This window comes from Thermobia domestica, chromosome 4 (genome assembly GCF_964235325.1).
Source record: "Thermobia domestica chromosome 4, izTheDome1.hap1.1, whole genome shotgun sequence".
Classification (NCBI taxonomy): domain Eukaryota; kingdom Metazoa; phylum Arthropoda; class Insecta; order Zygentoma; family Lepismatidae; genus Thermobia; species Thermobia domestica.
Window position 1 is genome coordinate 314138569 of NC_137457.1, and position 27421 is coordinate 314165989.

Sequence of the window (27421 nt, forward strand, 5' to 3'; positions counted from 1 at the left end):
ACTTTCTATGTACAAAATATAGCAGGTTATACTCGTCACATGCGCTAAATAAACAAAGTTGAACTGGGGTAATAAGAGATATGCCCTCAATTGACCTGAAATGCAATGTTTCAACATTTGCAAAACTTCACATCAATCTTCATAATCTTAGTCACAAACTTACATAGCAGTCATTTCCACATTTGTAACCAACTTTTCACAATAAAATTTTATATTAAAACAGTCACGAACTTCTGTGGTAAGTTCAAAGTGAAGGTATTTTTTCATAGCATGACAACAATATAAAAACTCATATTAGTGCGAGTGGGGTAGGAAAGTAAAGGTATTGGCGTTGCCATTACTTTTATATATATATATAATTTTGATTTGACAGGGTGTCTACTAAAATTCCAAAATGAAATTTCGTGACTTTTTCGTGACCTTTTCTGTACCCAATCATAAAATTTTCTAACATTTTCAAGAGCGAATTTGGGTACGAATGAGGCCGAATTTTCATCCATGCGATAGAAACGTACTTTGCTTGCGATTTGGTAGCGTCTCAAGCCGACCATAAACATTTTTGGTGGTGAATTTTAACGTTTTATAGAACAAAATTTTCCAATCTGTATTTACATTTTTACAGTTTAAAAATATCGTGACCCAAAAGCTAAATTTCGTGACTTTTTCGAGACTTTCATGACCGTTTTCTGATTTCGTGACTTTTTCGCGACCGATAGACACCCTGTTTGATATTTAGGGTATTTTTTGGCCGTGTCTCTTATTACTCCGGCCTCCCCTATATTACTTTTCCGACTATTGGCCACGTTTTCGGGAATTAAGATCATTGTGCAACGCACCACTCAGGTAAACAAATGTTAACTTTTAATAGAAAATAGTACATTGAAATGCATATCTTATAACGTATTACCACATTTAGTTAATCATAGCACGGTGGCTCAGTGGTAAAGTGCTTGGTGTCTCCTTTGCCTGCGTAGGATCCCTGGTTCAATCCCGCGCCAAGTAAGTTTGTGGTGGATAACATCGTGTCTGTGGGTTATTTCGGGGTACTCCCGTTTCCTTCAACATTTTCATTCCACTATCATTCACTTGCCTAAATTATCCCTCTCCCTTAGCCTAACCACACTACCTTTGCTGTCATGAACTTCTTGACCAAACATGGCATCACTCAATATCCCCAGCCACCCTACAGCCCAGATGTCGCTTCTGCGGACTTCTTCCTCGTACCCCGACTGAAAAGGGTCATGAAAGGACGGCACCACGGCTCGGTCCAGGCCATTCAAGATACCGTAACGAGGGAGCTGAAGAGCATTCTAGTTTCTGTGTTCCAGGGAGCCTTCCGTGATTTCTAGAGTCGCTGGAAACGCTGTGTTGATGCAGAAGGGGCATATTTTAAAAAGAAAGAAATAAAAAAGAAAAAAAAGAAAAAGAAAAAAATCAGTCCTACTACCTATCGAACATCTTTTTTTAAATTCATGCCAGTAATTTCCATGCCCTCATGAAACACACTTAATCATTCTTGGAAAAATAACCGTTCTGAGATTTTTTAAAAAAATTTCTGCCAATTACTTGAGAAGTGTTATTTAGTCAAATGGTGAAAAGCATTAACTGCATTTATCACATTCGATTTAGATTCTCAAGGACACTAAAATTCAAATTATGTAGGCGTGTAAGAAGAAGGTTCAAATTAAAAAAAAAAAAAAAAAATGTCACTTACCCGTATGCCCTCCCGAGGGAAAGCTAAATATTCTCCAAACGTATCGGAACAACAGACGGACTTCTGAAATCGTCTAATAATTTGTACCCACCATGTATTATACATTTATACATGTATTATACATAAACTTCTCTAACTTTTATTGCCACTAAATGCTGTATTAGAGACACTAAAATTAATAAGGAAAAATTAATTAGACATACATTAATTGTTTATTTTAATGTTTCCTTATTAAGTTTTAGTGTCTATCATACATAAGTGAAATACATTTAAAATACAAGTATGGTACTTGCAATAAGTGAATTGGAAGGATGCGAATGGTTTTCCCTAACTTTATAAGCCTTGAAAATAGAAGATCTTTGAAATGAAATCAGGTAACGTCCCATGCCTACGCCCTTTAAACTAAAGAAAACGAATGATTAAGGAATTGGTGGAATGAAATGAAATCTTTAAGTTTTACGTCCCACGGTTATGCCCGTTAGGCTAAAGGAAACGGTGATGATGAATGAATGAATGAAATGGTGGAATGAAGAAAGTGAGAGGAAACGGGAGAACCCAGAGAAAATCCACGAGCACCGTGTTTGTCCACCACAAAGTCCACACGGCGTGAGCTTGGATCGAACCACAGACCCCAAGCACCAGAGGTGAACGCTCTACCACTGAGCTACCGCGCCCCCCAATTGGTGGGATGAGAATGCGAGAGGAAACGGGAAATTTCCGGGGAAACTTACCGACATGATGACGACAAACGACAAACTAACAAAGTCTTTCCAGCCTTAGAACAAAGTAGACGTAAACAAAGCGAAATGTATTACTCCGCGGCTCACACGTGCTTCGGCAGCGAGAGACGTGAACAGCAAGATCGTCTGCTAGGTTACGGTCGTCGCATAATTTCTAAAGTGTAAGGCTCGGTTGGTTGGTAAATAATTAACACACTGACCACTGTTATGTTGGAAATATGTATTTTCTTAAATCGTTGTGTAAACGAGATTGCCTCTGTTCCTTTTGCCCTTTTTATGTTTTGTAACATGAGACGGACTATTGTCATTCATCGTCGCCATGAAACTCTGCATTCTATCGTCGCCATGAAACTCTGCATTCTATAATTTAAATGAGCAGAGTCGGAGCGCACAGGCACACGCATGCGAAGTAAATAATATGGGTTTAAATACGGATGAGGTTGAAATAAAGCTACATCTGTTGTTAAACATTATATATTTGCGTTTCTTAACACAAAATGCAGGATAAATTCAGACATCTTTATTTGAAAGTATTATCTTAGTAGGGATTATATTGCGGTAGGATACTAGTGCAATGAGACCAACAACCAATCACTGGTCACAGACCCACTGGTAGTTCGGTGGGTTTGTTTACATCTACTTTTTTCTAAGGCTGGAAAGAGTATAGGTTGGGATCATACGAGGTTCTCCTCGTACCTGAGGTGAGCGGTTAACCTCGGAACAGTCTGCGTTTTGTTGAAACTAAAGGCGAATATATTGATCATATTTTCCATTGGTGCCATGACTTCAGCCTGCCAATGCTTTTTACAGTTTACCATAAAATATGTAATAAATGAAAGTAGCCACTTGGTTAACGAAAGTAACTCGTATATAAATAAGTTAAATCTTACCCAATCATATTCTCTTCATCACTGAAGGACTTGTAATTCGTTGCCTGCCTCTTGGTTCTTGTTCTTGTCCAAGTCTTTCTCTCCTGAAAACATAGAACAAAAAACTAGCGTCATACAAAATATAAATGTAACTGCTCTATATGGTCAAATTCCAATAACGCACATCAGCGAAGCCTACATTTCCCCACCACTATGTTACACAAAATTTTGACGAGAAACAACTTTTATCCACAATTTTATTGGAAATCTTCACCTCTCGTGTGCTAATCTTTAAATAAACATCACAAAGAACATGGTATACCACCAGCATTTCATCACTGTATGACGTCGAGAAATAAGTTAAGGTATTAAGCTTTGAGGACACAGTTGAACTTTGGAAGTTAAAAAAAGAGCATGTAACAAAGTTCCATCATTGTATGTCGTCGGGAAATAAGTTAAATTACGGTTGCAAAATTTGAGGACAAGGCTGAATCATCATAAGTTACAGAAAGGCATAAAAAAAAAAAAAAAAAACTTTTTGACCAAATTTGCGTCTAACTTACATGTCTCTGTACACACACACGCACCGAGTGCATCAAAAGTCCGGAGCTATTAGACAAGTTCAGTTACGAGTTAAGATACGAAAAATTCAAAAGAGAGGCAAGTTGTTGGAAATACATACAATGGAATTTTTTCAATCTTGCTAGCCGTTTGGACTCCTACGTTACATGAAAAAAAGTAACGTTTCCAGTTCAGAAGGCTGTTCGAATGGAACGTTAAGGGCACGCAAAAATGACACCATGCACATTATAGTGTGAGGGGAACCTAGAATATACCAAGTCCTTTCCCCAACAATGCTGAATTTTTGGCGGGATGGAGACCCAAGGAAACAGTCTGCTGATGGCAATGTTGCTTATTCATCTAACATAGGGTCCCTCACTAGTGTGGAGTGCAAACAAGCTGGTGCGATTGGAAAAATCCCACAATCTTAGATTGAAAAACACTTTCTTCTGATACATCCGGTGTATATGAGGCCTGTTTGTTTTTAAGTAAGTACTGTTTTTGAAATTCAGCCACTGAAACGCTGCGGTCGGCATCCCGCGCATGCGCAGTGTGCCTAGACACATCCGGCATTACAGACACATTCGAGCATGTTTATGCTTGTTTGTGAGTACTTTAAATGCTTCCACCGATTGAGAATCCCGCCGACAGTGAAATACACGCTATGATCCGTTTTCTTACTAGGAATGATTCCATAGCGGGACCAAGTACCTGGGTAAAACCTATATATCGTCTGAAAGCTCTTGCTATGAGAAGTACGAAACCCTTTTCAAATCACGGGCAAACCTACATCCTGACGTGAACCTATTTTGTTGGTGTTTGTGACTATGTATGGCGTATTCAACAGAAGTAAAATGAACATTACAATGCATCACGCGTAAGCGCCTGAGCCCTGCTCCTTTTTGGCTCATTGGTAGAACGCTGCTCAGGCAAATGTTTGATAATATCACTTTGAACCCAGACGTACCCATCTGGTCAGTGTTGCCAACGAATTGCAAGTACAATGTGACAGATGGTTTCTCTACCACTGGATGTATATCCATGTAACGTGACATAATAATCATTCGTCACTAGAGAAAATATACTGTGGACGTATTCCTCTCTCAAGGACCCCCAGTTTGCCAGTGTTGTCAACCAATTGTAAAAATGAGAAGTGTAAAACAGGTTCTGTACGATAAGACGTTTATACACCAAGCTTGGCACGAAACATTACACGACACTACAGCAAAGGAAAACATAGTGTGAATGTCCCCTTCTCTCAAGCACCCAAGTTTAGCAGTATTTCCAACCAATGCGAACATTCAAGATTTTTGCATGAAGTCTACAGCATTGGCGGACATAATTAGACTGTGACCTATGTTAGGTTTTCCATTGTCCAATGTTGCTTATGTCACATTTGTTATATATTCGTTCAATGGCACGTACGACATTTGTAATATCGTGATATTTATACTTGGTTGCCAACACTGACAACCTAGAATGGTTGGGAGATGGTCACATTCAACGTCTTTTTGCTATAGTGCCGTGTAATGTTTCTGCCAAGCTTGGTGTACAAACATCTTATCCTACGGAACCTGTTTTACACCTTCTCATTTTTACAACTGGTTGGCAAAAATGGAGCCAAAAAAGGAGCATGATGGACTTATGCATAATAACATTCATTTTTACTTCCGTCGAATATGCCATACATTGAGTCACAATCACCAACAAAATGGCCCCTTATAGGGTCAGGTTGTGGGTTTGTCCGTGATTTGAAAAATGGTTTTGTATTTCTTATGGCAAGAGTTTTCAGACGATATATAGGTTTTACGCAGGTACTTGGTCCCGCTATGCAATCATCCCTAGTTAGTGCCAAAGGCATGAAAGCGGTTGAAATTCGTTCCCAGATTAGTGAGGTGTATAGAGAAAACATTATGACCGATGGAAAGATAAGGAAATGGGTTAGAACTTTATGTCCATGATCACGAACGAAGTAAACGACCTTCTATCATCATTGAAGACTTGGTCCAGAAAGCTGACGAGAAAAGACAAAGTGAAAGAGAACATACGCTTTACGAGTTCGTCCTTATCTGGTAAGTTTACCACACTATATGTTCCTGCATTTGAAGAAGCATCTTGGTGGTCAGCGCCACGACGACGACGACGAGGTCAAAACGGCCGTGTTGCAAACCAGGCGATAGACATTTATGAAAATAGTATTCAAAAGTTTGTTGTACAGTACGGTAACTGCATTAATATTCGTGGAAACTACGTAGAAAAGTATATTAAAGTATAGGCTTTCACGTAATAAAATCGTTAAGAAAAACATACTTTACTTATTATTACTATTTCAAAATGGTACTTACTTAAAAAGCACGCCTCGTATATACACGGCGTCTCAGAAGTCCCTGACATAGGGTAACTTATTTTCTGAGTTACAACAAAATGTAAGAGGGGGGAACCGTCTCCGAATATGATGTTTTCAATCTAAAGTTAATGATTCTTTTTTAAATCGGACGAGCCGTTTGGGCTGTACACTCTTTATGCACCCAATGTTCAATGAAAATGCAACGTTGCCATTTATCTGGACCCGCAACATAAGTGAATGAAGCTATTGTCTTTTACACTAGCATGTCGATGGGCAGCCCCCATTTCAAACAATAACTTTATTCACTTATGTTGTGGGTCCAGGTAAATGGGAACGTTTCATTTTCATTTAACATTGGGCGCAGAAAGAATGTACAGCCCAAACGGTTCGTCCGATTTAAAAAATTAATTCACTTTAGACTGCAAACAACATATTTGGAGATGGTTTTTCCTGTTACATTTTGTTGTAATTCTGATAATAACAGTTACCCTATGGCAGGGGACTTTTAAGACACCCCGTATTCATTGTTTAAATTTACTTTCTAATATTTACCAATACATTATGAGAAAAACAAGTTTTGAAATAGAACTCACCGAGACTACCTCTTTCTGCTTATGGCCTCCTTCCTTTGGTGACACAAAATATTGGATTTGCTTTTCTTTCTCAATAATTTCATACAAAGTCTCAGACTCCAACAGATACGGACTGCTTGATTTCCCAGTTTGACTTGTAGCTGGCGGCTGCACTTGCAATTTTGCAGCAGAGACAGTTGATGGTACAATCTGTCCAGCGTTTGCACATTTTGTCGCGTTTCCACTCAGCCCAGGCGCTGTTACACTTGACCGCGGCTGTGATGAACCTTGAAGGCTGCTGCTGTCTGAATCCTCTACACCTCGGTTAGAGTCATCGCTACCTTCATCACAAGTAACATCTAACGATGGCCTTGTGTCACATTCCTGACTATCACTCGATGACGATTTTCTACTTATTGACTGGGAAGTGTTTATACTATTTGAAACTGTATCAGATGATTTTACTACAGTTGTAACTGTGATGTTGTCTTGTCTACTAGTCGCCTGTTGCTGACTTCCTTCAGAACTTGTTCCTTCAATGCTATTGTTAAGATTTAATACATAACTAACCGGAATTAACTTCCGGTTCCCTTTCACTACTGGACGGACAGTTTTGGCAGTTTCTACAGGAATTAGCTTTAAATCCTTTAACTGCGATGGGGACAAAATAAAGACTTTGGATCCGTTCTGATCCAACGGAAACGACTGTGATGCTACTTTGAGAATGGAATTTCCAAGATCTACAGGTTTTGTTGATGATGATGACGAGGAGGATGTTGATGGTTGATTGCTGGACACGCTTGTCCAGTTATTACTTCCACCTGGGTACACAAGTGTACCGGCAACGGAAATAGATGTATCATTTTCTACCGGTATAGTTTTAATTTCTACCGAAGAATTCATCTCCAGATATGGATTTCCACAATTCTAGTGGTAAAATTTCTCATATCTGTTGTTAAGTGTGAGAAGAAGGTATTTACTTCTTTGTTAATACGTGTCTCAGCACTCTAGAATATTAAAAAAGAAAAACAATAATGTTAGAAAAAGAGTATAACGAACAAAGAACACTTCTGAATCACAACACATACACACCAAATACCATTAAGATGACTAAGAGCGAATGTAATAAATATTACAAAATAAAATAAGTAATGTTTTTTTTTTTTTCGTATTTCTAATCCAGTGGTTCTCAACCTAATTCCTATTACGACCCCCATTTTATCACATCCTCTTGCCAGCGACTCCCGATATAATTTGTCCTTTGTAATAAGCTTGTGTGGGATTTTTAATATACCTATTGCGAAGATTTCACGATTATCCATCTCTTTCTATGGCAGTAGAATCCATTTCTTGTATATAGTGGATACTGTAACTTCCATAAAAGCGAATAGATTGAAACTAAATTTGGTCATTTCATTAATATTAATTACAAATATCGAATCCGTTTCAAAATGGAGGCCGTTTGAAAATTTTAAAACTCCATAACTTCCTTAATTTTGGGTCATATAATAAAAAAAAAAAAATCTAATTTTTGTTACAAAAACTTGGGACAGTTGTTAAAAAAGTTATTGAGTATTTTAAATGACTTGATAATGTGCGTTATGAAGATTGACCGGACATTGCCGCACTAGTGAAATCACACCATGCTCAGCTATCTAATTTGCTTTCAATTTTAATTGTATTTCAATATGCAGGTTTTGTTGTATTTCTACTTTTCTGGTGTTCCAATATGCAGTTCTCACTAGTTCCATATTGTATCTCTTTCATTTAAATTGATTTTTAAACAACTCTGCACCTGTTGAAAATGTTTAGTAGACTTTTTTTTTTTTATTTTGTTGTTGTTCTTAATAGTATGTATAAAAATAAAAATATGCCTATCAGAACAAAAATCAAAATATTTAAAAAAAAATATTTTCCGGTATTAGATTCTAATTATATACATTTATCTCTTCCGCTTATCTTCGAGACCCCCCTAGGGGTTGCGGCCCCAGGTTAAGAAAGAAACCCTGTCCTAAGGTAATAATATCCAGTATTTCGGATACTTTATAAAACACCCATTATCAAGGAATGTAGAGGTTTAAAACATACTCAGCACCAGATCTTCACATGCTTAAAGCTTCCACTTCAGCGCAAAACTTCAATGTTTTAGAAAACATAGGACATATTAACCTAAAGCAAACGCCAAAAATATAGGCGGGTTGCGCGCGCATCTTACAGCTCGCTCTTGTCAATTCTCCCTTGTCATGTGCCACCTCCTTCCCCTCAACACGCGCGCGAAACATGAAACCTTGACAGTGACTGAGCAAGACCAGTGTGACCACCGCTAGTACTTTCGTAATAGATCTAGTACCTTTTATAATATTTTAGTGTTCTAGTACGTTCACCAACAAATCTGGTACTTTTCTCCTCCCCTTCTTTTCTCATAAATATTGTAAAATTCTCTTAGTTTATGTAGGGTAGAGCAATTATCGTACTCGGGAGATTGGACTTTCCCATCACCTTTTATTATAAAAAGATCCTCTTGAATACAGATATATATTACAATAAGTAGTTTCCTCTAATATTTTAGGTAAGAAAGAGGAAGGAACCCAATGACCAAGCGTCGTAGGGCTTTTGTAGGTGAAGTTACTCTCTTTGACCAGGCGTCGTGAAAGGAAATGAGTTTGTGCGATTAGGTGTCTCTCGCTGACCGGGCGTCGTGAGAGAGAAAAAGGAACCCAATGACCAAATGTCGTAGGGCTTTTAGGAAAGGTATCTCTCAATTGACCAAGCGTCGTGAGAGGGTAAGGTATTCCCAATGGCCAGGCGCCTTAGGGCTTTTGGCAGTTTGATCAACCTGGATAGATTGATGCTTCTTGAGTTGAGTTCAGTTGAGTCTTGGCGAGTTTGGAGCAGTGATGTGCCGTAAACTATAATTTTACGTCTACGCGATTGTCTACTGTAATCTATACGTAATCTACATTACACCTTTTCCCGTGTAGACTATGTAGACAACCACTATCAAATGTAAGGAAGAATTTCGTTGCTCGATTGTTCATATTTCCTCATTCAGTTGTTTTGCTTCGGTGCAGCGAAAGATTAGGGAAACGACTAACATATAAAAAGTAGAGGGAATTATCTAATCTGTATGTTTACTCTGCTCTGCACATACCACTTCCTTAGATTTTCCACTTCGAGCACTGCTTTTATAATGAAATTTACAAAACTAATTCTCATCTATGGGCTTTCAGTCTTGAATCTGCTGTATTTGCCATTTTTTTCTTGTATATTTTAAAAAATGCATAATATTTTTCATTTTCCTTCAAAGTTACTATTCGCTGGTCTAGGCATTTTATTTTGTACGCAATTTCGCAAGGTAACGACAAAAGAAAGCTCCTTTATTGTCCACGACGCCATATTAAATTACGTGTTGTTGACATATTCTACATAGCCTACGTTGTTTACATTGTCTACGCATAGTTGACACGTAAACGTAAACTATCGTTTTTTACGCGTAGACGCACATCTCTGGTTTGGAGTGTGTGAAGTGTCGGGCACTGCTTGTGCCCCTGGCTTCTATCTGTGATGCTTCTTGGCGTTGGGCTGAGACGTATTTGTGTTGAGGAGTAGCAACTGTCGCTTACTCCATGGAGTTGGTCCTGTCAGTTCTACTTACTGGCGTCCAGGGCCTGGGATGGGGTAGATGCGTCTTCTTGGTTCTCTGGAGCCGATTTCTTGAGTTGCGCATTTCATTCCACACCCTGGCAGACTGGTGTTGTCTCAATTCTTGGAGGTAAGGGACCTCCAGATCTTCATGCAGTTGCTGCACTCGTATGTCCATGGAGTGCCCCGTGATTGCGCGGGCCACTCCGTTCTGGACCACATGTAGGTGTTTGAGGTAGGCTTTGTAGGTATGCTGCCAGGCTGGGTGAGCGTACATGAGAATTGCGCGAATACACATCTGATAGATGTGTCTTCGGGTTTCAAGGGAGAATTGTGAAGTTAGGAGGACAGATAGGAGAGCTCTGAAGCGGGTCAGTGCTTTCTTGGCTGTTGTTGTCAGGTGTTTTTCGTATGTGAGTCGTCGGTCCAGAGTGACCCCTAGGTATTTGGCTTCTTCTTGTGGCCTCAGCTGTACTCCATGTAGTTGAAGTGCATGATCCCTCGGGGTGATATTCTTGGTGAAATCCACCAGTGCTGTTTTGTCCGCATTGAGCTGTATTTTCCACTCTCTGGTCCATTCTTCCAGCAACGCGAGGTGACGTCGGAGGTAGAAAGCGGCGTATCTGGGATTCTTGTGGCTCGCAAATATTACTGTGTCATCTGCGTAGGTTGCAGTCATCGTGTTGATTGTAGTTGGTAGGTCGGCCGTGTAGACGTTCAAGAGAAGCGGCGAGATACATGAGCCCTGGGGAACTCCAGCTTCAGTGTTCCTCGCGTCTGTCATGTGACCAGCGTGTGAGACCCGGAAGGTTCGATTCTGTGGGTAACTTTGGAGCACTTTTATCAGGTAACTCGGAAATTTGGTGCGATGCATTTTGTGCATGACTTTTATGTGCCACACCCGGTCGAACGCCTTACCCACATCGAGAAAAACCCCTAGAGTGTGTCCACCTTTGTTGAATTGGTAGTTTATGTTGTCAGTGACTCGGACCAGCTGTAGTGTGATGCGTGCCCGGCCCTGATGCTTCTTGAGGCGTGCTGCTGTCTTTTATCCTAAAATGTCGACTACCTTTGGTGATTTCGTCTTGCCGACTGTTGGCGATGGTGGGCGAACCCTCTTCGGTACTGTCGTCTGCGTTGTATTTGTTTATTGCAAACACGTGTAGTACACACATGATTACTACAGCATGATGTGAAGACATGCGGAACCTTACAATATATTTGGGAGATAAAAAGGAAACTCATGAAAATTCATCGATTTTGTGTTGTAACTTATAGTTCATTCTATTGGGGAAAATTGGAAGTACAAAAGTGTCAAAAAACGAAGGGTTAAAACTAATAAATGACCACGGTGATCCGTTTAAACAGTAGGCTACTAAGGAGTTAAAACTCGGTTTTCTCAATAAGTTTATTTTATGATATTTCTTGTTTTCTCCCGACATCCTGTATATTATTTGTCATACTTGTGTTACTTTAGTGGTTTTACAGTGAGTTCGTGTACGACAATTAAGCAGAGGTTCCGCCAGGATTTGTCATTTGCGGGTGTAAAGTCAAAATTGGGAGGGTATTAGTGGTTTGCACGGTTTGTATCGAATTTTGACTATATAAAGTTTAAAGTTGGGGGTTCTTTCAAGAGTGTGGGAGGTTACTGCCCCACCTATAGGGGAGAGATGCCGCCGGAAACCTTCTAGTAAGACACTAATATCTTAAAATGTTAAACAGGGTGAAACTGGAACAGATAAAATTTTAGTACTTTTCCCCGAGATCTAGTACTTTCTTTCTGCATAGGCTAGTACGAAATATTTTTGCTGGGTGGTCACACTGAGCAAGACAAATGTAAATGTGGCAAGTGCGTAGGATGCTAGTTGGCTGTTGCTCTCTCCACCCACTTTTTGTTGAGCGCGCAACCCGCCTATATTTTTGGCGTTTGCTTTAGTAACGTGTTTGAATAGCTCACTATATTTTCTTTTTTTTCGGGGGGGGGGGGGGAATACCTTGTATATACGTTCCCTCTTGGTGTAAATGCATTTAACACTAACAGATTTCTATTACAATTTGTTACGTTTTACTCGTAGATACCTGCAAAAAATATTCATAATTCGGATTTCTCGCTTAGCAATTTTCCATACTATACACTAATATAGGTAATTTTCGATCATTTTTAAATATCTACCCCTCTCCTAAGTTGCACCGTCAAAGCAGGAGCGTCACTTCAGATTTTGCTTGGGAGGGGCAAGACCCCTTGATATAAGTAAAATTACGCGTTTTTCACTGTTTTACTATTCTTCTATTGATAAAATCTATATAAATCTCAAACTTGGGGGGGGGGCAATTGCCGCTCCCTTCCCCCTCAAATGACGCCCCTGCGTCAAAGTAAAATGATAAAAAACCATCCCAGGTCCGAACCTCATCTCTGTTGAAAATTTGATCGAGATCGGTCGGGTGTTTGAAGAGTTAAGGTTGGTGTAAAGGGACAAACTAAGCCGATAGATGTTACTACAGTCTTCGTATCTCTCTTATGTAGTTTTTACCTTTTACGAAAATTCACGATTTCTCTTCCAAGTTTCAGCCTAGAGAATGTTTAGAGAAAAATGTTTAGAGAAGGAACTTCATAACATATCGGAGGCAACAATCCGTGCCGATTTTCTATTTAGAATTTTCTTTATTGTTGAAACAGTTATATTGTTGAAGGTTTGAATATTCAACAATAAGCCATTTCAACAATGAAGAAAATTATAAATAAAAAATCGGCACGGATTCTTGCCTTCGATATATTATGAAGTTCCTTCTCTAAACATTTGAAGTCTCTAGGTTGAAATTTATAAGAGAAATCCTGAATTTTTGTAAAACGTAAAAAATACATGAGAGAGATACGAAGACTGTAGTGACATCTATTGGCAAAAATTGTCCCTTTAAACCAACCTTAAATCACAAACACATTCACTTTCATTTTTATATGTACAGACTTCTAACTACTACCCGATGGCAGAACTTTCTTTGTCTTTCTGCAATGAGCTTTTGTAAGTCACAAATTTTCTGCAGGAATTCCAAAATAAAAAATACTATTATGTTTTCATTACAGCGTTACATGAAGCAAAGTAAAGTTTTCAGCGGTATCCCTAGTTCGAGTTAGAACCTGTGAAGTCACGTTTTTTTTGAAAGAGTTTTGCTAAAAGAAGCAGATTTAAAATATTTATGATACAATACATCGTATTTTGTAATGAAATCAGCTTTAAGGAATTTTCTTGCTTTATATATATATATTTCCTGATGGGGGTCCATTTACGATAAATTATGTAAGCTGGTCTGTTGTTTCAATATCATCACTAAGTCCATCCATCCTTTGATGCTTACTTTTCACCATGACATTAGTAACCACTGAATTCCAGCTTCCTTATATGGCCTTCGAAAATGGTATATTTAAACAAGACATCATTAGCTTCACTGCAACAGAGTATTTGTCTCGGAAATCTGTTACTGTAACTTTAAAGAGCGTTTTCAATTCAAAACCTGGTTACCAAGTCATGTTTTTATACTTTTCTGTTGGCTATTTTTTTTTTTTTTCTCCTCTGGCAATTTTTCTGTACAGACGTGGCAAATTTTCTGCGGTCACATCGCAGATCGCGGCATCCCATTTGCGGAATATAAACTTACTGTTTCATTACCGTCCTGTCCCGTTTATTATTAGGACATGAGCCGTAACAATATTTAGCTGTAAGCATCGTACGTCGGAGTGTTTGGCTAACTTTTACAAAATGAGCTTACAATTAAACAGAATCTTAACCCATAGTGTACAGTCAGCGACAAAAGTTCTTTCCGTTTGAAGAAATTAATTTCGTAAATAACTTCAGAATGGAAAGAAATTTGAATACAGTTTTCAGTAAAGTATGTAATTTTCTGTACGTTCCAGCTATACCACCATTATTTCCAAAATAAATCTTACCAAACGGGAAGAGCTTTTGTCGCTGGCTGTACAACGGGCTGAAAGCTCTGGCGCAAACAACTAGCTTCGTTTAAAAAAAAAAAAAAAAAAAAAATTAATAAGTACTGAACTCAACATACAATCTTCCGGTGATTAAAAAAAAAAAAAAAAAATGATAAAAGTTAAAATGAATGGAAAGCTAATGGTGATAAGTCTAATTAACATTGTGAATTATTAATTTGTTCTTCTGAGCTAAGCTATAACAGCTTTTTCCAGGTCTTAAAATATATCAGGGTGTCTACTCAAATTCCAAAATGAAATTTCGTGACCTTTTCTTCACGAAATCATAAAATTTCCTAACATTTTCAAGAGCAAATTTGGGTGCGAATTAAGCCGAATTTTCATCCATGCAATAGAAACGTACTTTGCTTGCGATTTGATAGTGTCTAAACCCCACCATAGACATTTTTGGTGGCGAATTTTGACGTTTTATAGAATGAAATTTTCCAATCTGTATTTACATTTGCAGTTTAAAAAAATCGTGACCCAAAAGCTAAATTTCGTGACTTTCTGATTTCGTAACATTCGTGACCGAAAGACACCCTGTATATGCACTTAATGACTATAGTCTTATACTTCACGTAGAATGTCTACGCTGCAGTGTGATATAACTATTTGATTTGATTTGATTTTAGTTTAGCGTCCCGTTAGCAGCGAGGCTATATAAGACGTGGACCTACTGATTATCGTGGAATCCGTACCACATGAGCTCCCGCCGGGAATCGAACCCGGGTTTATGATATAACTAATTACCGTGCTATTACATTCTAGTTAACCAGACTACAATTCATTACTTATGGGCTTCCTTCTTCACGAAAAGGACTACTAGTGCCTTACAAATTGCTTCTTATGAGAAGAGTTGCATTCCTTGCTGCAAATTAACTTTAGGAGGGCTTAACTGTTAAGTACAAGATGTGGACATATGCCATCAAAACAACAGTGTAGAAAGCACGAACCGACCTGGGCTAGGTGGCAACTAAAAGCAAATGGTAGTACATCTAACCGAGTTAAGGCAGAGTGAATTCGATGTAGATGCGCGGGAGCACGTCCGTGAGCAGCAGTCGCATTAGTGGCGGTGGGTATCCGCGTTTTGTAAGGATAATGAAAATACACGGTTTTCCTCATATTACAAGCTTACATGCCGGACAGCCTTATCGTCATGGATCATAACTTAACATACTCCACTGACAGGAATTCAGCTCATCATGGCATCTTTATTTATGTGGACTACTACACTTTGCATTACGTTTCTCAACAGAACTAAGCGGTTAGCCTATGCGCTTTTGGCGTTCGAGACCCGAGTCGATTACCTATGAGAGCAGATGTGATTTGGATCCCATCGTTAAGCTGGAGATCCATGTCTCATGTAGCCTCGCTGCTGAAAGAGACACGAAACTCAAAAATCACAACACGTTTCTTTCAACATTATTACGGATGTTACAATTAAGGACCCCATATATTTTGAATACTTACGTATTCCTATTTTGAAATAATATTGGATAGACCTATTTCTTCTATAAAATTTACAAATCTATAGTTCCCTAAACTAGGATAGCAACTACTACCCTACTTTCCATTTGTAAAGTTACGACTATAGAAACATTCTACAAACAGTTGTCACACACCTTAATATTACATTGACTCCAGTTGCGCATGGAGGCTTAAATGAGGCCAATAAAAACGCCCGTACAATTTTAAAATATGGGACAAACTTCTATACAATGAAATTCGCATTACTTTACAAAAATGCCCCCATTCTTAATCTTCATCTATCATCATCATTTGAAAGTAATTATACAAGATGGCCTTTGTGCCGTAGAACAGGTCGAACATGTTAAAACATGGATTAAGTAAGCTTATGTTTTACATTTGAGCATGGTACTTTTCACCTGACTCTCAGTTTTGCAAGCCAATATATAAGTCTAGCCAATATGTAGGCCTACATATAACGGTGCTGGTGTAGTTTTGGAAGATTTACAATGTAAAATTCAACACTTTGAATGAAAAGATATGTTTATAAGGAACAAATTCCTGCAGACGACAGAATTAAACACAAAACTCTATAGCGAGCTCCTTCGTGGCTAAACGGTTAGCGTACGCGTCTTTGGCGTGGGAGACCCGGGTTCGATTCCCGGCGGGAGCTCATGTGGTTCGGATTCCACGTTAATCAGTAGGTCCACGTCTCATATAGCCTCGCTGCTGAAAGGGACGCTAAACTAAAATCAACTCAACTCAACAAAACTCTATAGCTGTATTTTAGGTTTACAAGTAGGGTTAAAGTTTTTCGACGGATAAAGTGAATGAGTCTATATGAAAGTGACTCTATTAGATGCTATCTTCTCCGGCGCTATATTTCTGCACAGTGTACAGAAAGTGTATTTTACGTTTACAAGTCTAACTTACTAGTATGAAACCATGACAAGTGCTACTGAAACTCGTATCATTGGCAAAAACCACTTCTCTTCATTACTCACACGCATACACACGATCGCTGACGCGCCTACTACCTTCAGACGTACCGGCGTACTAGGTTCGCCCTGTCCTGACTTCAGTAGATAGCATTCGTGCTTTTTTTTCTGTGGGCACCTAGCAAAGGTTGGTTTGGAGTTTTTTTTAGCACTGTAGTTTTTTATGCCACATACCTTGAAATCGTATTTATAGCGAGAAAGAAATGTAAGTGTTTAAAAATTACTTTTGATGGCCAACTTGAATATTATCTATTCCTATGTCTAGTGAGATATTTTCGCGTCGCCTAGCGGAAACCTTTTAGAGGAAAATAAGAAGGAAATTAGTTAAAGAATTATAATTTTTCAACAGTTCTTGCTAGAGGTGCGCCAAAAGTAAACCAGCACGCACATGACTATATGACTATTTCATGAATGACTCAATTTACTAGAAGCACTGAACACACATTATCTTAAAGAAAAGCGACGGGTCAAGTTCCAAAGTTGGTCGTTCGTTTCTAGAAAAATTTTGAAAATTTACCGGGAAGAAAGATACTTTGCTCGTTTGTATGGTTGAGTATATGTATGGACTGCGAAAGTTGTTTATTTTTCTTTATAAGCATAGAACTATTTGGCAAGCGGAGGGAACGGTAAGGTTCTAGAACACACGTCCCTCTTCCCGTATAGTTGTAATAAAGACAGAAAACAACGTACCCTGCGGGGGACCTATGTTCTAGAACCTTCCCCAAGGGGACTACTTGACGCAACGTTACCGCATGGATTATGGGAAAGTAATGAGCATCTGCATTCTGAACATTGCTGCAGGTGTACAGAGATGCTCCAGTTGGTATCCTTACGCACAGAAGAGAAATTACACTCTATTAATTTTAACAAAATGGGTCCAAACTTTCCTAACCTTAAGCTTTATCCCTACCTTACTCTGCTCGGCAAGACTTTACTTTAGGCAAGGCAGTGACAATAAGCGATTCATCTGAACCGGTTCCCGCAGTTCCAGTTACAGTTGCCAAGAACGAAAGACAGAAAACAACGTGCCCTGTGGGGCTCTAACTCGCCTTCACTCGCTAACGCTCGCTCAGCAATATTATTTGTATCAGGAATGACAACGACATTAGTGAGAAAATATCTATGTGAATAAGGAACAGCAAACAATTAGTGACAACCTGTGAATAATATTAACAGTGACAGAATATCACTGCCTTGCCCAAACTAAAGAGTTATCCTCTGCTCTAACCTACCCTACTCTTTTACTCTTTTAAAGCGGTGCTAGAAATTGAGAATTTTTAAATTTTCGTATTTGTTGTTATTACCTTTTTTGTCGAAAACCAGGAGGACGATTAACTTCGGAATAAATGCCAAAGCGAGCTTAGCTTGACAAGGCAATTCATTTAAAGATCAAGTATCCACGTGTCCTTCATGCCTTGCACTAAAATTTCAGAAGTTCTTTAATAAATTTGTAATACTATATTGAATCGTTGTTACAAATCATTATTCACTAATATAAAGTGTATACACAAGATTTATTGAAACTACGAGTTTTTAAAACATTAGTTATTTAAATTATCCATGAAAATATGTTCAGTCATCACACCTCTTATGCCATGTGCTTCGTACCAATCCATGAAAAAAATTACCTTTAGTACTACCACATTCCAAAGAACATATGTCGCATTTTTATGACCAGTAAGTAATGGCTAATCGTTTGACACTTAAGCATTTAATACAAAATGTGTATTACACATTTTCTAATGACGTAGAGATGTTAAGTCTACAAATCTGACACGTGCAACGTCTTAATGCCAACGTGATATAAGTTAGAAATTATCAATACGTATTAAAAATGCAAAACTCCTCATTCACAATATACTAATTAAAAAGATAAACCAGGCCTGGATTCGAACCCACGATCTTTGCTTTAACATCTCGCAGCGATTAGCAGTTCAATGTATGATTGCCATCAGATAAAACTTCTAGAAAGTGATTATTATTTGAGTATACGTATAATGCTTTTCAAATATAACATGCCTTAATTTTAATTTCTGCAGGGTTTGTTAAATTTATAATGGAATTAACATTTGACAATAAGAGAATATTCTGCCACGAGTTCGAATCCCCTATGATCCGAACATCATTTTTTATATACCAATTTATACTCTAATACGATTTTCTTAATAATAGTAATGATCTTTAAATTAATAGGAACATCTTTTTTACGTACCTGAAATTAGAAACTTACGGGAAAATAAGACCAACACATAAACACATCTCAATTTCACACAATATGGATGCTACCATACGCCAAATTTACAGAGGAAAAGATGCTGCGACTGCCATCTACTTGTGAATGTTTGAAGCTGGCAGGTATGCGCCTCAAAAATATAAGGCTTATGAAAATTAAAATAAGTTTGCTATTATTATTATTATTTTCAATTCAAATATAACAAAATATTGTGTAAAGCATGTATGTAAAGTACGCATTTATTATTTTCAGTTTATGATGTAAAATTGAATTTACAAAACGCAACACTTAATGGAATTGATCGATATAATACGGAAATGAATTGTCGGTCAGTATAACAGGTTTACAAGTTCTGTCTAAACGAGGTTGTTGATGCTGCAGTTTATAGTTCTGCTATATTCATCAATATAATTCTATATGTTCGTAGATAAATTCCCAAAAACAGTCTAGAATAAAATTAAAAACGAAAGTAATCTTGAGTGTAGAAAGTGGTTTTGTGACGATTTCTCCTCTCTCTCTCTCTCTCTCTCTCTCTCTTTTTTTTTTTTTTTTTTTTTTTCTTCCAAAGTACGAAACATTACATAACATTTTGTCATCTTGTTTGCTGACCACGTAATAAGATCATGATTAGAGTTCGGAAAGATACGTAATTTAAATATCTACATTAGTGAAAATAGATTTTAAGAAAATAATTAATAGATTTTAAGCATGTGGTTTTATCCACTATGCTTCTTTCCAATCGAATTTATCATCTAACTTACGAAGTAATTCTTCCATGGCGCAAAACGGGATTCAAATGACAATTTACTTAGGATCGTTAAGATTTAGGAAAAAATACAAAGTATTTTAGGTTTAATGAATGTATCTATAAAATATCGGGACGATAGACAAATAAGTTTATCGACGTTGAATGATTGACTTGAATTAGCCTCGATGCTATATGATTCGTGTGGATCTATACGTGGAATTCGAATCATATGCGCTTCATTGGGAATCGAACCCAGGTCTCCCACGCCGAAGACGGGAATTCTATCATGTAGCCATGAGGGAGCTCGAAGATAATTTGATCAAGTTTTGTATCTCGACTGCATCACTATTATGCTTGTGGGCGCTCATTTTGTATCAGGCAAAATCCCTTCTATATAAACTAACATAGGCTACGTTTTATTTAACGCAAATTAATATATAAGCTTTTTTATTGTTATCAAAATTCCCAGATAGTCTGAGAAGTCAACTTACACTAGCAGTGCAGAAACAATAGCAGTATTAAGAACAGGGTCGGTTCTACCATATGTGCAATCACATATGCACGTGCATTTGCACGAGGCGACAAGTTTTGAGGGATGGCAAAATCTGTCATAGCTATAAATATATTTCTTGTTGGAAACAGACTTCATGATGACGAATAGTTAAATTTCCTAAGCTGACCTTACATTTGAATACTACATTCATAAATCATGTGTAGGTCGCAAAATTTTAAGGTCATAAGGGCAGTGCTAAAGCAAATGGTCCAACAAATCCCAGCATGAATTACTTAATTGTTGTCAAATAAAAGTTATCGATTCTCAAACGGTAGTGAACCTGTTCTATTTGGAAACAAGTTTTCTTTTCAATTTAACACATGTAGGAGAAAAATCAAGAAATAAAGATAAAAGAGTTAGTTGTTCTGGAATTACAAACAGCTATATTGAGATTGAAGCTTGGTATTGGATACTATGGAAACAATTGCCATCTTCCCTCTGCAGGTGTGTTTGCTTTATCTTTCACTAACATAATAGATTATTATTTAAAGAAAAAATAGACACAACGAGATTCTATTTGTAGTATTTAGGTCTTTCTGAGTGCGAGTGCATTCCCCCCCCCCCCTTCGATGTTCATGATGGGGTAGCATACTTAAAGTCGTGGCTTTTAAGATTTGTTCTTTCTGGAGAATGGGGGAATGGAAATGATGCCATAGCACAGGGCAGCAAATCGTCTAGTGCTGGCCCTGATTAAGAATGGGGAAATAAGTGGAAGAAAGATGTCAAAGTCTATTTTTAAAGGCACCATTTTGACATTCGTCTCGTAAAACTGAGGTTGAGGATGGCCCGCCACCAGATTCGAACTAAGGATCTCCCGATTACTAAGTACTCTCACTCAATATCCTACTTTTGTTCAAAACGACAGATACACGAGCACAGAAATTTAGAGAACACGCCCATTTTCTTCAGAGGGTCTCGAATCCCTCGAAGGGCTTGGTCTCTCTCGTACGTCAGCCTAACTCTTCAGACTGTTAGCCTACCCACACCGACTACCGCAAACCTAGATCCTTATGCATTTCTAATTATCACTTGACTTTTAAAAAGTATGCCAGTAAGAAGATATCGAATAAAAATATTATTCCTTTTACGGATTTCCATTGTTGTTGAATTAGATAACAAACACTATTGCCTTTAATATATAAAAATGAATCTGGTGATTATATATATATATATATATATATATATATATATATATATATATATATATATATATATATATATATATACCGCCAGAGGGCCACGGCATGTCTTGTTTTCCGAATTAGGAACATTCCTTTAGCTTACATTTAGCCCAAAACAGGCGTAAACAACACGATACAACTTTCGACACCTAGATCGTGGTCAACACCCACTGTTTCTTTAGAGCTCGGTCAGGGCTACACTCAAGATTTCTTCAGATAATTATTTGAGATAATACGTCATTCCTCTGTTTGGAACAGAACCCCTTTAAAAAAAAAAGTATCAGTATTTTGTAAAAAAAAAAATGTAATTTTCTCAACAAAAAAGGGGCATGGTCATAAATGGCAAATTGTTTAAAAATATTTTAACGTGTATAATGATTATGCACCGAAACTAAGGAAGACGGTGATTATTAGATGGATCATAAGGGTAAACTGAAGTTAAATGGGAGCGAAAAACCTGGAGGAAACACACCTACACATATGGTGTTTGCCCACAAGAGAGTTCACTTGGCGCAGATTGGGATCGAACCAGGGACCACAAGAATCAGAGGTAAACACTCTACCACTTAGCCATCGAGGCCTCAAGCGCTTGAGCCCTTTTAAGTTTCCGCTATTATTTTTAAAATATTAAGAATTGGAACTATTAATAGTGTGGTCCACAAGTTATCGTCTTATCTTATCTAGAAATCGAGAATTGTTTGTGTGTGTGTGTGTGTGTGTGTGTCGAGAATTTGAAAATGTATTTCTCAGCTTGGCTCTCGTTTCTCAAGACGAGAATCGATAGAAGACGAGGAATTTCTCGAGTCTCTGGCAACACGTGTTCATCCAAGCCTTAGTTCTCAAACGCTGCTTTAACGTTACATTATTATTATTATTATTATTATTATTATTATTATTATTATTATTATTATTATTATTATTATTATTATTATTATTATTATTATTATTATGTCCTGCAGCTATTTTTTCATAGGTTCGATCCTGGAAATTTTTCTTCCATGTTTCTCCATCTTCAGCTTCCCCTTTTAACTCCCAATATTTTCTTCTATATTTCAAATCATTGATCACTTGTGTTCTTCTTCTTCCTGTTCCTCACTTTCCTTCCATCTTTCCTTCTGGTATGAAGAAGACAATATTTCTTCGCAAGACATGTCTAATCCAATTCGCCTTCCTACGAACGCTGCTTGCTATAGAGCGTCTCACTCTTAGATTGCAGTACAGAGTTAATGGAGCGCGCTGTTGCCACATTTCTTCCGCCGTGTATTTTCTTCTGAAGAAAGAACAAGAAAGAAAGAGTGACTGAGTCTTTCTCTTAAATTCATATATTGTCATCGCTTTTGCCATTCCATTCACGTAAATTCACTTGGAACGGCTAATTGGAGAGTACGAAACAACGACCTAATAATTGTGTTAGAGGTTTCCATTTATGGTGGTTTATAAATTGTTGCAGTAACATTTTGATGTGAGCAATACGAAATCGAAAGAAAATATGAAACGAATAGAAAACATATGATGGAAATAAATGGTAAGCGAAACAGTTCCACACAGAAATTTCCTGTACCGGTTGTGCGGTAAACTAAGAAATAGCGATGGGTAAGATACTGCTACTGAAGTTGGATGAGAGTGAAAACTGGAGTAGGGTGATAGTGATAAGTGACGAGAAAATATGACGTACGATACGCTCATTCATCTGTGTGCGCAAAAATATCCGCAAATCCAATTCCGTTTATCAAACAAAAGTTATATCGTAAAGTAGGCCTATATTGTAAAGGCGGCTGCTCCCTGCTCCCTGCCATGGTTTAGATCCGACTTTCCCCGCGGAACAACAGTATGATACTTTAACAAATAACAGGAGGTCAAAATGAAACAGAACGCACTATAACAGAAATTATAAATCCATTTGTGAATATTAACGAAAGATTTGTAAATTTTGAAATAAAAAAGGAAGAAAAGAACGCGTGCTAAATACCTTTTAATCACTTTCGGTGCTTCCACATAAAGATGAAATCTCTTCCATGTATTCAGTCTGTAGCTGAAAACCCCAAGAGCATGGAAATGTGAACGTGAAATAAAAGCAAGGATAGGAATGGCGAAAGAAGCCTTTAGGAGGAAGGAAAAATCTTGTTTTGTAGGACCTTGAATAGAGAGTTGAGAAAAAAGACTCATAAAATGTTTGGTGTTTAGTATTGTACTGTATGGGTCAAAAATATAGCCATTACGCAAAAATGGTGAAAAATGACTGGAAGCTTTCGTAATGTGGGTGTGGAGAAGAATGGAGAGAATTAGCTGGGTCGAACGAAAAACGAACGAGATGGTATTAGAAATGGTGATGACAAAAGAACGATTTTATATATTATTAAGAAGAGGAAGAGAAACTGGTTGGGACATTGGCTAAAAGGGAACTGTTACCGTGTCATGAAGGACGTGCTAGAGGGTATGGTGGCAGGAAGAAGAAGGAGAGGCGAAGGAGACTACAGTTAATGGACGATATCAAAATAGAAAAAAAAATACGTGAAGACGAAGTTAGCGGAAGACCGTGGATCATGGAAGCTGCTCAGTTGCAACAAGTGACCTGCCAATAATGGCAGAATACCTATGATGATTGTCAAATGTAATGGTGAATAGGAACTGAACCTCCCTGGTTTCTATACTCACTTCTGACATCTGAGACACACAATCTCAGTCTGGAAACAGAAGAAGAATGAAAAGAAACGCAAGTATTTCTGTTCTAAACAAACGCACAAGTTATAATTTTAAATTACGTATAGTGACAGTCAACAAAGTACAGATCGTTGTGCGAGGAAATAAAACCAAACAGAATTATCAAACCCTCCGAAAATACATTTTGTTCCTTTCATGCTTCCTAAAGAAACCTATGCGGCCGTGGTGGTAGAGCGTTCACCTCTGGTGTTTGGGGTGCCGGGTTCGATCCCAGTCCCCGCCAAGTGAACTCTGTGGGGGACAAACACCGCGTGCGTGGGTTTCCTCGGGGTTCTCCCGTTTCCTCCCACTTTCTTCATTCCACCATTTCATTCATTGTTCATCATCACCGTCTCAGTTAGCCTAACCGGCATAACCGTGGGACGTAAAACTCAAAGATGTCATTGCGCGGGTTTTCTCGCGGTTCTCCCGTTTTCTCCCACTTTCTTCATTCCACCATTTCATTCATTATTCATCATCACCGTCCCACGGTTATGCCTGTTATGCTTGAATGAAATGGTGGAATGAAGAAAAGATATCATTTCATTTCATAAAGAAACCTGGGGGAAAAGAACAAAGAGCTTTTCATTCTGCTTTGTGAGCTAATGAAGTTATTTGTTATGAACGCTTTTTTCATCTTCATCTGCTTATTCAGAGTAAATAAGAGTAGTGGAATTACAAACGAAACCAACTTTTGTCAATATTGTTAGCATTCGAAACGACATTAGGGACCACGCGCGAACTGTAAATGAATTAATTTAAAAAAAACTTATAACGTTTTATCATCAGTGAGTGAGGGGAGTTGACTTTGAGTTTGACGTCCCTTTCAGCAGCGAAGCTACATGAGACGGGATCTATTGGTTAACGTAGAATACGAAATACATGAGCTCCCGCCGGGAATCGAACCTGGGTCTCCCACACCAAAGACGCGTACGCTAACCGCTTAACCACGAAGGAGCTTCATTGAGTGAGGAGTTTTATTATTAACAGATATTGACCTGCTTTTTCTCTTCAATAGATATTTATCTTCTGAAGAAAAAGTTTGTTTTGTTTAAGTACCAACTGCCTTTTGATGATTTATGTTATTGCTAACTGAATTACTATCCTGATTCAAGTGTTCACTGTTCTTACTATTGACCCGTGATTGAAATTCATCTTTCTTGGAAGAGAGAAAATACGAACTATATGCTCCGGATGTCTGAATGCTAGTCTTATATATATATATATATAGATATATATAAAGTGTGTATGTGTGTAACTGTGTAACTGAAGGAAAACGAGCGAAGTAAGTGTAACGTAAGATTGAGTGGAGTTGACGCAATGTTTCTCGTAGGTGTGGTCCAGGATTCGAATTTGCGATCATGGTTTCGTTAAGCAATAGATTCGTGCTCGCATAGCATCAACAGTGAATACTCATCGGTATAGCACGACACATTACATCAGTAACTTAAAAAAAAAAAAACATTATACTGTAGTAAGGAAAATAGCATTGGCAAGATTTGTCACTGCCTTTCTTCTGGTCAGATGCGCGCGCTTTAGAAAGTTGACTCTAAACACTAAAAGTCATAAAACCTAAATAAAGAAAGATAACGGCCTGCCAATTGTTTTTTTTTTTTTTTAAGATACCTTTAATCATTTCTCAATATTTTTGTCGCTTTGCACCCCTATCTAACCTGAAAAATAAAAAAAAAAAAAAAAGTTTCTCACTAGTCAACTTTTTAGATGTTGCATTGCAATAGTATATGCAATTTCTCTTACATTTTATTTTTTATTTTAAAATTCAAAAAGTTCTTTTGAATGCAAACTTTTCCAACATTGGCATCAAATATGGTGTTAATACCTGTTTAAGTTTCAACTTTGTATCTCTTATAGTTCCGAACTTTTCACGTGATATGTTTAACGCGACGTTAAAATTTGCCAATAGCAAGATTTCACTATTTCAATTTATTTCAATACTTGAACATTTTCTTTGATATGAAAAAAACAGATTATTTGATAGAGAATACAGTGTACTACAATAATTTATTCATATCTAGCAAAAAATCTATTTTTAAAATTCAGGCTAAGTTTGGCATAAGGAAAAGCTTTCCCATTTACTCCTGTACTGCAATCTAAGGGTGAGACGCTCTATAGAAGTGTCCTCTTCTCTCGTATCCGTTTTAAAACATCTTCGTTTCTTATTCTCTCTTTCCATTTTGTCTCATCCATCTTCCTCCAACACCGTATTTCGAAGATCTCTAAATATTTCTTCTCTTACTTCCGTAATGCCCAAGTCTCTGAACCACAAGGTCCAATGATCCATATACGCGTACAACACTTATAGAGTTACATAGTTACATAGCTACAAATGTTACGTAGTGCATATTGTAAAACTATAAATTGATAATTTGATTATGAGAACATAATGGAGAGAATTTATCGAAGTTTAAATATACAGAAGTCATTTCACAATATATCCCAATCAGGGGTAGAAGTAGATCTGAAAAGATAGGGGGATGGTAGGTGGCGGCATGGCGTTACGCCGTCCTCTTGCCTATCTCTGCCCATTGTAATTTTTTTAAGAACTAGGAGGACGCCATACATATATTGTGGAGGTGGAGACACTGTCTCCCCGTCAGTGTTTCTTCCTGACACGTGTTTTGGGGGGCACTGCCCCCCGGAGCTCTGAGAGTGCCCCCCGGATGACACCAAAATAATACGTTTATAATATAATAATAAAATAGTACCAGCAGTGCCCCCCCCAGAATACTACGTGTGGCCCCCCGAAACATTTTTTTCTGAAAGAACGACTGCTCCCCGCGTTCCTCTCACTTTCACCGCCTGATCCCAATAATAAGTATCGTTTAAGAGGCCTCATCCCGTCGAAATTAAAATACCTCTAATTTTACAGTAATTATTTGATATCTTCAATTAGATAAAAGGTAATCGAAATGTGGAACAAGAGCGCCCTAGACAATATTATTTTGCGTGAGGTACCGTTATCACAAATCACCTAGTGGCTTTCTGTTTTCAGCCGTTTAGAAACGCGAAAATAAATCCCGATTTTCAAAATGGCTGGAAATCGAAAGCAGATAAGTGAGTTGTGATAACGGTATCTAATGTAAAATGATA

The 27421-nt window shown here is 37.8% G+C and overlaps 1 protein-coding gene across 1 annotated transcript in view; it reads right to left on the reverse strand.

Annotated features, from left to right (window-relative positions):
- The window catches only part of LOC145684330 (uncharacterized), a 134860-nt gene extending 115632 nt beyond the window's left edge, over positions 1 to 19228 (reverse strand). The window contains exons 1-3 of the mRNA XM_081756528.1: positions 19108 to 19228; positions 6825 to 7810; positions 3345 to 3427 (exon numbers count right to left, since the gene is read on the reverse strand). Coding sequence (XP_081612654.1) covers positions 3345 to 3427; positions 6825 to 7706 — 965 coding nt within the window. The 5' untranslated portion in view covers positions 7707 to 7810; positions 19108 to 19228. The remainder of the gene's footprint in view (positions 1 to 3344; positions 3428 to 6824; positions 7811 to 19107) is intronic.
- Positions 19229 to 27421: the final 8193 nt, after the last annotated feature.